Source organism: Protopterus annectens, chromosome 7.part0 (assembly GCF_019279795.1).
Source record: "Protopterus annectens isolate FY-2018-M chromosome 7.part0, PAN1.0, whole genome shotgun sequence".
Classification (NCBI taxonomy): domain Eukaryota; kingdom Metazoa; phylum Chordata; order Ceratodontiformes; family Protopteridae; genus Protopterus; species Protopterus annectens.
Window position 1 is genome coordinate 281,827,092 of NC_056739.1, and position 14,307 is coordinate 281,841,398.

Genomic DNA, 14,307 nt, shown 5'->3' on the forward strand with positions numbered 1-14,307 from the left:
TCCTGGTTTTGGGCAAGAACAAAGCCAGACTTTAGCTAGGAAGTCTTTCAGAGTAATTTTGAAAGATGGGAGGGAGGGTATAGACCTGATGGATACAGGTAAGGAGTTCCAGGCCTTAGCAACCTTGTACGAATACAGACAATGCAGACATACAGGAGTTTTCACTTACTGGTTCGCAATGACTAATAACACAGTTGTGTATAATACTTTCAGCAGTTCAACAATCATTATTTACAAAAGGTAGGAGTTGCCCAATGGGAGCAGAAGCACATATTTAATAGTGCATATGAACAGTATATTGTCCTATATTTGTGATACTTGGATGATATTTTTATTTTATGGAGGGGTGAGTAGCAGCAGGTGGATGATTTTATGGAATATATCAATAATACAACTCAATTTTTGAGGTTTACGTACAATGTTGGACAGGAGAGTAACTACTTGGATGTGAATCTGAGAAAGGACAAGGTCAACAAAAAGTTTGTAGCAAAAATTCACAGAAAACCCACCTATTCGAATAGCTTTCTTCATTATACAAGCTCCCATCCTGTTATTAACAAAAGAGCGGTTATAAAAGGCCAATTGGTGCGTGCTGCAAGGATGGTTAGTTTACATAATTAATTTCTTGATGAGTTTAAGAATCTTATAAACATGTTTTTGAGTAAGGGCTACCCAGAGGACTTGCTGAATGAATTGTTTCTCGAAGTGAAACAAAAAAGAGAAAATGGTTATTTTGTACCTGTTCTTAATAGAGATGGATTATTGGTGGAAATGCACAGGGCTAATCAAAACATGAGAATTGATTATGTTAATGCCTTTATAACTAAATTTAATGTGCATTTTTTTAAATTAAATCAATAATTTTAAAAAATTGGAGACTTTTGGAGGAAGAATCAATTACCAATAAAATTCAGAATGGTATTAAAATGATTGCAAGGAAGGGTAGGAATATCAAAAACATCATTGAACGATGTTACAGGAAAGAAAAAGGTGGGGATATGAAAAAATGTGGCATGTGCACTTTTTGTAAGTATATGTATCAAGGTAAACAGGTTGAAATTAATGGTAAAAAGTATTATATTCATCAGAAATTGAATTGGAAATCAAAAGGGATGGTATATGTAGCTAACTAAAAAATGTTTTGCGTATTATATAGGGAAAAACCATAAGAAAGTTAAAAGAAAGGGTTCATGAACATTTGTATGTCATAAGGACGGGGAATTTAGCTAATGCTTTAGCAAAACATACACAGGCATGTATTGATCATAATTTCACATTTTCTGCCATTCAGCAGATTTATGAGCAACTAACGGGTGGACCCTGGAGTTTAATTTTAGAAAAAGCTGAATTAAGATGGCAATTATTATTACAATTGTACTATAAAACCAGGTCTTAATGAACAATGTGCCATTAACAGTCTTTGAAGGTTAAAAGCTTTGAGTAGATGAACTACTAATTAATCATTAACTTCACTTTTTATTAAGCATAGGTTTTATATTCATTTTTATTTGTATATGTCAAAAATTATATATTTTTAGCATAATATATGTTTAACAATTTTTTGTACTAACAGTATGCTTACATCATTTCCTTTTGAAGTTGTTATTGGGGCAGTAACTGTTGGTGTACACTAGTATTTAAAGGATTCTCTGTATTAAATGGTGGTCTGATGAAGTCTGCTATTGAGTAGATGTTTAATAAATTTCTGTTTTAGGAAGTATCTGCTATCTTTTCGCTATCTTTTCGCTTATTTGTTTTTTGAACATTTATTTTTGCACCATGCCCCATTTCCCCACAAATATAACAGTTACTTATCAGATGTCCTTTTCCAGAAAAAAAATGTTTTGGGTTGTCTCCAGTATATTACAACAGCCCCATTTCCCTCCACATTTATCATGCTTGGTAAATGTATAGTTTTTCTTTCTATTTTTAATACAAATATTACAATCCTAGCCACCAGTCCATAAACCCCTTTTGTCATAAACTTTTACAATGTCCAGTACTTCTTTACATAAAGCTTTCAAAGTCTCTCTTTCTACCTCTGTTCATAATTGTATGCAAATCTTCTTTTTTGTTTCCCTGTTAAATGCTTTTATCATAAAGATTTCATGGCTTACAGTCTTTTTTTCTCCATATTCTCCAATAAAATCTTCCATTGAAAAACAGTTTCAAATAGGTCTCTGTTAATAAGAATGAATCCTCTTACCTCATGTGCTTTTACACCCAAAGGAGCTATTAAATTGTCGCACATTTCATACCAGTCCATTTCCTGGTCTTCTTTACTTTTAATCCTTACCATTTACTTCTGTTTTTCATTTCCTTCTGCCTTCTTTTTTGCTACTACACTTTTGCCTTCTTGTACTTTCTCTGCACATGTTTTCTTTTCCATCTCACCACTATTCTTCAGGGTTGCCTCTGCACCCTCCCTTTTGTATTTTCTCCATAATGTCCCCCAAGAAACATCTTCATTTTCTGTCTCAATCTGCACCACCATTTAAGTAAGTCATCCCGCAGCCCTCCCGACTGGAGAGTTGTAATTATACATCATTTGCTGACTGACTCCATCAAACAGGCTTCTTTCAAACATTGCCACAGAATTCTGCACACATTCCCCAGTCCTGATATTTGCTTTCTCCTTCATTTATTTCACCACTCCACCATCTCCTTCTCTCTTCATCTGCCTCCCTGTTTCTCTACCATTGCCATTTCTGCATGTGGAGTGGAAACAGGAAGTGCTCCTCCAAAATGGGTCCCACTCACAACAATGACGAGTAGGGGAAGTTCCACAATGCCCTGACCAACTTTCCTCTAGTAGTATAAATACTACCTCTGGTCTCCTCTGCAAAGAGGCTACTAGCTTAGTGGGACTAACCCAGTCAACAAAGGATAAATAATATTTTTCTACATGCTTAAAGACTTGCAATAAAAAATCATTTAATTAATCATGGGTGAGTCAGTTTGTTTCAATGCAAATAAAATTTATAGTGATGAATCATCATGAATACTGCAAACAAAAATTATTCAGCTATCACAATTTCCTCTGTACCTCCTTGCCACTCAAAGACTTACCTTTGAATGACTCCTCTCCTGTCTGGAAGATCGTTCTGGATCAGATGACTGCTCTCTTACATGCTTTTTATATTTCAGTTAAAAATAAAAAATAAAAAAAAAATATATATATATATATATATATATATATATATATATTAAGACAACTTTTAATAACTGAACATAAGCTTAATAAAAATGTGTTACCACCATTACAAAGTAAGAGCACTAGTAAAGTATATAAAGTTTCAAAATACAGTGGTTCTTTAGCTAGCCCACTGATGCAAGGCACTCAAATGCAATGCTTACAATCCAGCTTCTGACACAAGTCAGGGTTACCAAAATGATTAAGAATATGCTGGAATGTTTGCTTTATTGGGTGTAACCAAAGACCAGTGATAGAAATAACCAGGAATCATAACACTGTATATTGTTGGCAAATGTGGTATGAAGAATTGTACTGACAGGCATGTGAATGCGACAAATGTGATATGTATACGAGTTACAGACTTTATTGAACATCTGCACATTTAACAAAAGAATCACCAAAAAAGTTAAGTCTGAACCTTTTCAGACAATGGGGTTAAATACCTTGAACTTGATGACCCCGTTCAGGGTCAATATGTTTCATTGTTTGAGTCACAACTCATGCACTGATCTGGGAGGATATCCTGGGCTTGTCAGTGCAGGTACCCTGGAAGATGGTACTCAAAGGGATGAAGAGAGCAAAATGCATACTGTAATGTTAACCAAAAATCAAATATCAATCAAAATCACACACACTAATTTATACTAAGCATATTAAAAAAGCACACAAAGCCAAAGTTAATCAAACATTTTAAGCTGCAAATAAAATATAGACATGAATAGTCACTAAACATTTGAGCAAACTTTATGAAATAAGTTTGCACAGTACACATACACTCAAAACAGGTTTATACCAAAGGTTTACAAATGCAGTCTTGCAGGCAATGTACAAAAAACAATGAAACAGTGGAAGTCAGTGTGGCCTCTGCTTAATTAACAAGCAGAATATAGCTCTCCCAGCATGGGAAATAAATTAACAATAAAAAAGATAACTACTTTTGGAAATATTCATTTTCTAGCCAGTACATATACTGTCTGTATGTCTTCAGAAACTAGTAATTTCAAGAGAAATTTAGTCTAAAATGTAAAACAAACAAAAAAAAAGGCTTAGCTGAGAAAAACCTTGTGGCGAATTGATAGGAAGGGAGGAACCAACTCCATCAACTTCACATAAATTCAAATAAGTAAATGGACTTTTGTCCGTCAGCACATGAAGCAGCTGAGCAAGAAAGCACAATGTGCATGCTCCAAATGTTACCATCAGCAAACAAATCCTATTTCTAGTAAAGTTACAAAACAGCAAAAGGAAGCTTACTATATCCAAAATGTGGCCAAAAAGAACACTGAAAATAAAAGGACACTATAATTTTCTGTATATAATGATGACTAGTGGGGCACATTACACAAAAAAGGAACAAATTTATCCCAGTAACAGGAAGCAAAGGAGATGGAATGCAATTCAAACTGATGCACACAGTAATTCCCCAATGCTACCAAGACCTTTATAAATGCAGTCCAAGGTTGAGAGGAAATAAAGCTCATGCAACACACCAAGAACCAGCAAAGTGAAGGGGCCTGTACAGACCAACCTTCAACTATAATAAGACCATCTGTGTGGGAATATATCTATTAAGTACATTCCAGTATTCAAAAAAATGGCTTGACTGACAAAGAAGCAGGATGTGAACCAGCCAGTAATACAACAAACTGAATGAACTAGAAGAACTAAAAAGTATAAATCCTATTTTGTGCATGTATCTTGTAAATAATCATTATCTCCTTTTGGCTTATCCCGGTTAGGGGTCGCAACAGCTGAACAAACAGTCCGCAGAATAGTTGGCATTGGAGTTTCACGGTGTCGAGTTGCCAGCCTGGCACCCAACCTTCCACAGAAGGCACACACACACACACCTAGGGCCAATTGAAATACTTACCCAAAAATGGGAAACAATGGCTGAAGGTATTGAAGAAAACAAATGAAAAATGAAGGATAGTTGGGATACAAGTAGTATTTTTTTCTTTACTTAGGAGTTAATGTCTTAAATGTAATGTGTTTATAAAGTAGTAGTCTATACTAAATACTTTAGAATTAAGTTTAATATTTAGTATTAAATTTAATATTTATTATTCTTTACTCAGCCCTCATTAGGCCAATCATTGAATATAATGCCCCCTTTGGCTTGTATAGATACCTTAGTAAAAGGATACAAGGTCTAAACATGTCCTACATGGACTGATTTAAAGCCCTGTCACTATTCTCAGTATCGTAGACTAACAGGAGACCTGTGTCTGCTGTATATATGGTATCCTGACATCCTACGACCAATTACTGATGGGTTTACTGCATATTAGCAAGTCAAATGGCATCAGAAATACTCAGTCTAAGGCATCTAAACTTCTTCAACAGAAGGTATATTTTGCAGAGGATATCACTGCTGTAGAACAGACTCCCCATACACATAAAACAAAGTCCATCCCTGTCAGTTTTCAAGCACAACTTAGATCTATAGATGGGAAACAGAATATTTACCCCAGGACTGTCCTTTGTACTACTAATGGACAGATGCGGCTCCTAAATGCTTTATCTTATGCATGGGTCCCTTCAAATTATCTATGGTATGATCCCAGTTTTTCTTATCGGGGAATAATATATATAATTATTGATCATGGGATGGGTAAGGCAATCTATAAACAATGAGACAGGTTATTTTGAGCACAAAGAGAAATTAGCTAGGCTTAAAATGGCCCGCAAGGGCAGCTAGCCTACTACTTACCTATGAACCTAAGTCTGCACCTCGGAAGGGGGCTGTGATTGCAGTGAATGTTCTGTAGTTTAAAACTAACAAATCTAAAATAAGTTGTTTTATTATTATGAAGATTAAAAAGTAAGTTGATTCACATAATCGGATAGCATTTTTCTGTTTTGTTTGTACTGCCTGAAAATCTATGCAGAGTAAAGAAAATCAGTGAAACATTAACTTGGGTACTTAGGTTAACTGGTGCAAGGTTTGGAGCTAGTTATGCACTTCCATAGCTCTCTAAACTGAACGCGGTGTAGTTTACAAAAGAAAGTAGAATGTGCTGTCAATTCAAAATGGTTTATTGGAAGGTACATTTTAAATTGATAGAGGAGGAGATGGCTCAGCTCTTGAGTTCTAGGAATTCAATTATGAGATGTCTAGACATTTCATTGAGGGTGACCTTTATGAGACGGCCTTGAGTGTGTCAGCAACTGTATCTTATAAGGGGAATGGCAAACAGAACAACTGATATATAAAATAAAATGAGAAGCAAATACTTAGATCTAAAAGGGTGCAATTACATAAAGTCAGTTCAGACTTATCTGTTAAATGTTACATAAAATTACTAAAGAGCTAGTTAAAATGGAAAAGGTTAGCACACTGTACACGGCTGTTTTTCTCATGCAAGGGAAAAGAATAGGGCTATCGATATATTGGAAAAGACATTTTATCTTTGGGTAAATATAGGTACCAACGTGTGTTTTAGCATGGAAAACCAGGGTTTTGCACTAGGTAACACCAGTGAAGGCTGCCATCGATTTTGCTCCTGTTTAGGAAGTGTGTATTTTGTGCTTAAAAATGTATTTAGTTAGAACTGTTTTGTGTGTGTCATTTTAATATGGAGAGGATGTAGTGAATTCTTTCATGTGAAGAACAAATGTAACCAAGTTAACAAGAATTGTTTTCCCCAAACAGAGCTCTTCACTGCATCCTTCCCATATCCAAATGACACAAAACAAACAATAGTTAAAGAGAATGAAGCTAAACATTGTGCAAAGATGAAAAAAATTACAGGAGACTGGTTTGCCAGACAAAAATGAGTTTATGCAGCTTGTTAAAAGGAAAAGCATACAAAGTGAAATGTGCTGTTGCTTAGAAATGCAAAAATATTTCTACATTTTAGAATGACTGCATTAAAATACTGACATGGAATGCTGATGGCCTAACACACAGTACTAACCTTCTGGGTGCAAAGAGTAATGTTAGAGAAGATGCACATAGATAAGAATAAACATGACAAACTAAGAAAGGGGTCCATGGCGGAGGACCATGAATACAGAAAGAGGAGTAATACTGACAGGAAATGTTGTACTTAAGGATAACGGTGGAAGATCTGTACCGATTACGAGGCTACTGGATGGGAAAGAGGATTACTGTGGCATGTATTAATGCTCCCCCTAAAACAAATGTAACAGAACCAATACAACCTTAAGTGACAGTGTAATCGTCCATCAGTCAAAACTTCCGATTTCTGAACTGAAGTAAGGAGGACGTATCAAGAGGCCTTAAAAAAAAGAGATACTAAGTAGGGATTTATGAAAGTATTTGTATGGAGTATGTTACTCGATTAATAGAAAACCAGGAAGAGTATACCCGTTATCCGTATTCCTCAAGACATCAAAAATGGGACAGACTGGATAGAAGTTATGATATAAAAGCACCTACATATGGCTGAGAGATTTGAGAATCAACCGAGTCAGAGCATGTGCACATACTGACTTGAGAATGCAAAGAAGCAAAATAAAAGACATTAACATTTCACTATTTACTGAACATAAATCTTCTTAGAGAAGACAAAAGTTAATTAAAACATTAGCCCACATGCCTTGAATATGATGAGGCTAGAGCTTAAAACATGGTAGAAATAAATAAATCAATATGGGAATATAGTAACAGAAATTAATTTAGAAGGGCTTGCCATGCTGCAAAAGAAAAAAAAAGGAGGAACAGACACAGACCAAGGGAAAAAAATAAATGTACACAAACACTGGGGAAAACATATAATGACTTTAATCTGTCTATAAAAAAAAAAGCATTCAACTTTTTTGATCTTCTGATAGATTAAAAATGCATTCCTGTATATTTCTCTGTTACATTTTGAATGAATATTTTGTTAGAAGATTAACATGGTTCAAACAGTTCAAGAATTGTATTATGTTTTTCAGACCACTTTTTCAGAACATTTAGGGAACAAAAATATAAAAAGTAAACAAGTTTTGAAAGTAATCCTACAGTTTAGAAACGGTTAGCTTAAAACCTTATGCAACAGAAAGCAAAACCTTACATACCTCAGGACAATGAAAACGACTGGAATACAGTTCTATGCACAGATGAATAAAGCCTTGACTACTCTGCAGGTAATCCAAATTCAATTAGCCTGTTTGTGGCTATAGGAAATACCAGGGAGGCCAGGAGTGGCTGCTGATGTCTCACCCATTCTGGTGGGAGGGGGAGTGCTGTCAGCTCTGGCTCACCAGAAGGTCATCAACCAGCGGGTGCACTGTGAGTAATGCACTGGACTCCAAGCAGGTCAAGTCTGCACTGTCTTACTGAACTAAAGCACTAGGAAGCCAAAGGGAACAAGGCATGTGGAGGTACACTTCCACTTGAGAGACAGCAAATGCATGCTCAAAAGGTGTTGCTGAGATGTCAGTTAATTTAAGGATAGACCGGGTCAGGTCCCATGCATATCAGCATTTATGAAATAGCAACTTTTACGATAGGTTTCAAGTAAGGGGTAATAAACACCTACTCTTTCAAACTATATTCATGTATTCCTTGGGGATAAACACACTTGTGATGTGTGCATTTGTGGACCAAAGAAGCCATTTTTAAAATTAGGATTCTTTTAAGGGAGTATGTGGAGAAAATTCTCAGACTAAAGAATGCTTTCTGCTTTTGTCAAACTATCACACAAAGAGCAGCAAACCTGCCTGGTGCACAACTGCCATTAACAGGCTTTATAATAAGAGGAAGAAATGGTTGTCCAAAAGAAAGAGGGAGCATGCTATAAACTGGAAACGCTCCCTCTTCAGCTTAGACAAGAAGACTTCTTGTGAAGTCCTCCAAAGCAAACTACAAATCGAAATTACCATCAACTAAGACAACCATAAGGTGTTATTTAGTTACATCCATAGCCTAAAATGTAAAACCCAGATATGCGCCAGACTGATAGTTAATGATAACCACATACACTGAGCCTGTGGACATAGGAAAACATGCCAGCAGACAAGTTCTGTGAAAACCTCACTCCCCTCTCCCCACCATACATAACCCATGACATTCCTTCCACCTGTCCCCCACCTTGTATCTCTATAGAGTACGTTGTACATGCCCTCTCTAAGGCCAAAAACACAGCATCTATGGGACCTGATAACATCCCAGGCTGTATACTTGAAACTGGACCTCAGAAGGTGTACAATGAAGCTCATAGACAGTCGGGTACACTCAATTTAATATAGAGCCAAATCAATGACATAAACAAGCAAAACAAACGCTCCAAATAATTACGTTTTCGTTTCAAAAACTTCCTCAGATGTGGGCTGATGTCTCTGAACTACTCATTTATAATGGCTTCAATTAAGAAAGTCCAATCAAAAACCTTATACATTAACATAATTAATTGCAAATGGTTAAAAAACAATGCATGTTGAACATATTGAATGAGTACATAAATAGATGCACTTTGAAATGAATAAAAAAATGAATAAATAAATTTAATATTAAGAAACTCAATAATTTAAACATTTAAAATGTTTTAAACATTGAAATAATTTTAACAATTTAAAAATAATTTAAACATTTAAAATGTCTAAATAAAAGAGGTGGTGGAGTAGTACTAATTTATTCTAATCATTTATTCATTACTCCCTTCCCAAATCCTATTCCCTCCTTTAATAACGCTGAACTAGTGATTGGCATTCTAAAATTAAATGACCATAAAAGTATCTGCATCATCTCCCTTTACATTCCCCCTGGTAACAACACCAATACCTTGGAAGATTTACTCTCCTGGACCTGCTCAAATATGAATCATGAAACTTACATAATGGGAGATGTAACTATTGACTGGCAAAAAATCATGGACCCTAATCCCACCTTATCAATCAATCTCTTCAACTTTACTCAACTTATTCACTCCATTACTAGGCCCAACAAAACCAACCACCCAGGCTCCATCCTAGACTGGATCCTAGCGTCTCACCCTAACAAAATCACTACATCTGGTGTCACTCCCGACCCAGTAGGAGACCACCTCCCTGCCTTCATCCATAGAGCCACATCCTCTTCCTCATACTCTCACCAGCTCCTACAGACTCGTAACCTAACTAACTTTAACCCCTCTACCTTCTCTGACTCCTTTAAGCTCACTAACTGGAACCCACTAAAAACCCTGCCTCTAGACGAAGACATTGACTTCTTCAACTCTACATTCCTTTCTGTCCTAAACTCCCTAGCTCCAATACGAACCAAAAGAGTTAAAGCCAAGACTGCCCCTTGGCTTACAAAAGAAACCAAGAAAATTATGCAACAAAGAGACAAATCTTGGAAGAGCTATCTCCATCATAAACAGCCTGAATTCTTACTAAAATACAAACAGCTGAGAAACCTAGCCAAAAACCAAGTGTTTATAGACAAAAAATACTACTACAACCACTTACAAATAAATCACACAAAGAACCCCAAACAATTCTGGGGCTCTATTAACTTCCTTCTCAAACCTGGTACCACAAATAACCCTTTGTCCTGACACTAGTAAATCTGACCAAGAAATTGCCAAACTATTTAACACCTTCTTCACCTCTTCTAATGCTGAATTAACCAAAACCTTCCCCAATAACATCCCCTAACCCCCTACTTTTGAACTTAAACCTGTATCCACCTACCTCATAAAGAAACTTCTCTGCAAACTTAAACCTTGCACCAATGCTCCTGACAACAATCCCTCCTCCTTCTTAAAAATTGCCTCTGACAGCATTGCTCTTCCTATCAGCATCCTGATTAACAGATCACTACTCGAGTCTTATGTACCCAAACTACGGGGTTCTGCTTTTATTCTTCCACTCCACAAGGATAGCAAAAACTGCAACTTCTTCATCTTCCACTCTATAGCATCCTCTCTCCAATCTCAACCTCTCGAAAAATGCATACACATGCAGCTCATGCCATTCTTAACCGAACACCAACTGCTCTCTCCTACCCAACACGGCTCCCGCCCTGAACACAATACCAACACAGCACTTCTCTCCTTTTTACACTCATCAATTCAGCTTGAGATTCTGGTAACTTAGTTTCATATGTTCTATTAGATTTATCTAAAGCTTTTGACACCATCTCTCACACCCATCTACTAAACCATCTATCTAACCTCAACATCTCCCCAAAAACTCTTTCCTGGTTCTCCAGCTATCTTTCAGACAGGCCCCAAGCAGTGAAATGGGACCAATCCTCTTCCACCTTCCCTCCCACCCCCACAGGGGTTCCCCAAGGTTCCATTCTTGGCCCTCTACTATTTAACATCTTCATTTCCACAAAGCCATTCCTAATGCCAAAATTGTCCAATACGCAGACGATTCTACTTTGATCTGCTTTGCCTCCAACCGAACTGAACTCCAGTCTCTAATTCAATCTGCCTTCTCAACCACTGAAAAATGGATGCACCAGAACCACCTCTCACTTAACACTAACAAAATTAAAATCCTCCTATTCACTCCCTCTAAATCCACTCCCATTGATAAAAACTAATTTCAAATTACCAGCCTTAACAACTCTTTCATTGACATTGTTCCCTCCGCCAAACTCTTGGGGGTCACCATCGATGAACACTTAAAATTCAATATCCATATCCAACTTAACATCAAGAAAACCCACATAAAACTTGGCCTACTGTACAGGAATAATCACTTCCTCTCTCCCTCTACTAGACATACCTTGGCCACTGACTATCTCCTCCCATCTCTTCTATATGGCACTCCTCTGCTTACTAATCTATCTTCCACCCTTACTAATCTATCTTCCACCCTTACCTCCAAACTAGAAGTATGCTACAATAAAATCTCCAGATTCGCCACAAAAGCAATCTCTTTCTCTCATCACTGCTCCTCCCTACAAAACTTTAAACTGGCGTGAACTCCCCAGTCAACTAGACTTCCTCCAAATTGTCTCAGCCCACAAATTACTATTTCAACCCACCAGCTGCCCCGCATTATCCAATATCCTCCCAACCATATAGCCCCCCCCCAGACCCCTTAGATCCACCCACCAAAACCTTATTTCCATCCATAAACCTAAGCGCCCAGCTGGTCAGCTTTTACTCTCCTTTGCTCTAGCTAAAAAATGGAATGCCCTGCCCTCTACATTGAGGACCTGTGACAACCTACACACCTTCAAAAGACTTCACTCCTACCGGTTTCTTCACAGAAAATGTAACTGCACTCTTCACCCCATACCTCCCAAGCTCCCCTCTTCCTTCTCTCCTGGCTAACCTCCTTACCTTTCTAACCTCTCTCATAGACCTAGACTATTAATTGTAACCAATATCTGCACCCAGCCTCATGCTCTATGCCTCTCATCCTCCTGGATAATTTTTCTTTAATATCTTAGTTACTTAGTGAATGATACCTATTCATCTGCTATTCTACCTGCTGTGTTTTGTAAGAATACATATTGACTGTAATGCAAATGATTTTTCTTTATTTCAATATGTAATGTAACTTTGTATTGTGGTAATTCAATATGCGATGCAATTTTGTGGAGCTTTTCTCCCTGGGCCTCCACTGAAAACAGGCTCTCTAGCCCAGTGGACCTCCCCGATCACCAAACTGGAATAAATAAATCAATCTTCTTCTTTCTGCTTTTCCTGGTTAGGGGTCGCCACAGCGGATCACATGTCCGCTCATGTTTGGCAGTGGAGTTTTACGGTGTCGAGTTGCCAGCCCAGTGCCCAACCTTCCACAGAAGGCACACACACGCACTCACACCTAGGGGCCAATTTAGAGTGTCCAATCTACCTACAGCATGTTTTTGGGATGTGGGAGGAAACCGGAGCACCCGGAGGAAACCCACGCAACCACAGGGAAGACATGCAGACTCCGCACAGAAGGCACCCCAGCCGAGGATCGAACCGCTAACCTCTGCACCACCATAGCTGCCCGGAATAAATAAATAAATAATAAATAAAATTCTTCCAACAAAGTAAAACTATTTGTTAATCTGGCTTGTAGCACCATCTTGTGGTTGTATTATGAATTGCACCAAAAAATAAACAATATGAACACTTGTTAAAAGTTCCCATTTGAGTGTGTTGGTTGAGTTGCTTATGATCAAAGGTTAAAGTGCGATTAAAACAGTAGACCCTTAATAAAACAAAAAGAATGAAATTAAAGTGATTTACACCATTACTACCATGGACGTTATCATTTTTACAGCTCTAGTGCCCATTAAAACTTGAAATAAAAAATACATGTAATATTAAGAAACTCTGTAATTTAAACATTTAAAATCCTTCCAACAAAGTAAAACTATTTGTTGATCTGGTTTATAGCACCAATCTTATAGTCATAATGTGAATTACACCAATAAAATAATCAATATAAACATTCCCATTTACATATATTTGTTAAGTTGCTTATAGTCCAAAGTTAAAAAAAAAATGTGCGATTAAAACAGTAAGTCCTTGTTAAAACCAAAAGGATGAAATAGAGTGGTTTACACCATTACTACCGTAAAAGTTATAATTTTGCAGCTCTAAGTTTAAGAAGGGGAGCAATCGAAATACATTCATTTAGCCCTGGTCATTTATTCGTCTGCAAAGTTACTTGCCACCAAAGCTCTCTATATTCAGTTCTTTCCTCCCTTAAGCCACCCCTTTCATCACATTTTACTGTTTCTAATGCAAAAAATAGGAAATTTGCATCCTTACAGTCCAATTTGTGTTTATATAGGGCATTAGTCTATTTTTGTTTTGTACATCATACAAATGTTCGTAAATTCTTCTTTTTAATTTACGCTCAGTCTTCCCTATATAAAATGCTTGGCAAGACTCACATTTTGCCAGATACACTATATCCATATCATTACAATTGGTATATTCTTTTCCTTCTATCACAATTTTTCTACTTTCCAAGAATATTGTCTCTTTGTTGGCTATGTAAGGACACTGTGAACAGTGCCCACACTTGAAAGTTCCTTTATTTCTTCTATTTCCTGAACCAGCTATAAAATTCTTTTCTAATAAATTCTTTAAGCTGCAAGAATTTTTGTAAACCACCCTCAATTTTTCGTTGACAATTTTGTCAAGGTCAGTGAAACTAATGAATCTGTTCCATTCCTTGTCAACAATATTCCTAACCAAACTCAAGCTTGCATTAAA

General features: G+C 36.9%; 1 protein-coding gene across 1 annotated transcript in view; it reads right to left on the reverse strand.

Moving 5' to 3' along the window:
* Positions 1 to 14,307, reverse strand: part of LOC122805950 (ankyrin repeat domain-containing protein 11-like) — a 297,653-nt gene that overhangs the window by 82,129 nt on the left and 201,217 nt on the right. The window contains exon 11 of the mRNA XM_044076194.1: positions 3,070 to 3,132. Within this exon, the coding sequence (XP_043932129.1) occupies positions 3,070 to 3,132 (63 nt within the window). The remainder of the gene's footprint in view (positions 1 to 3,069; positions 3,133 to 14,307) is intronic.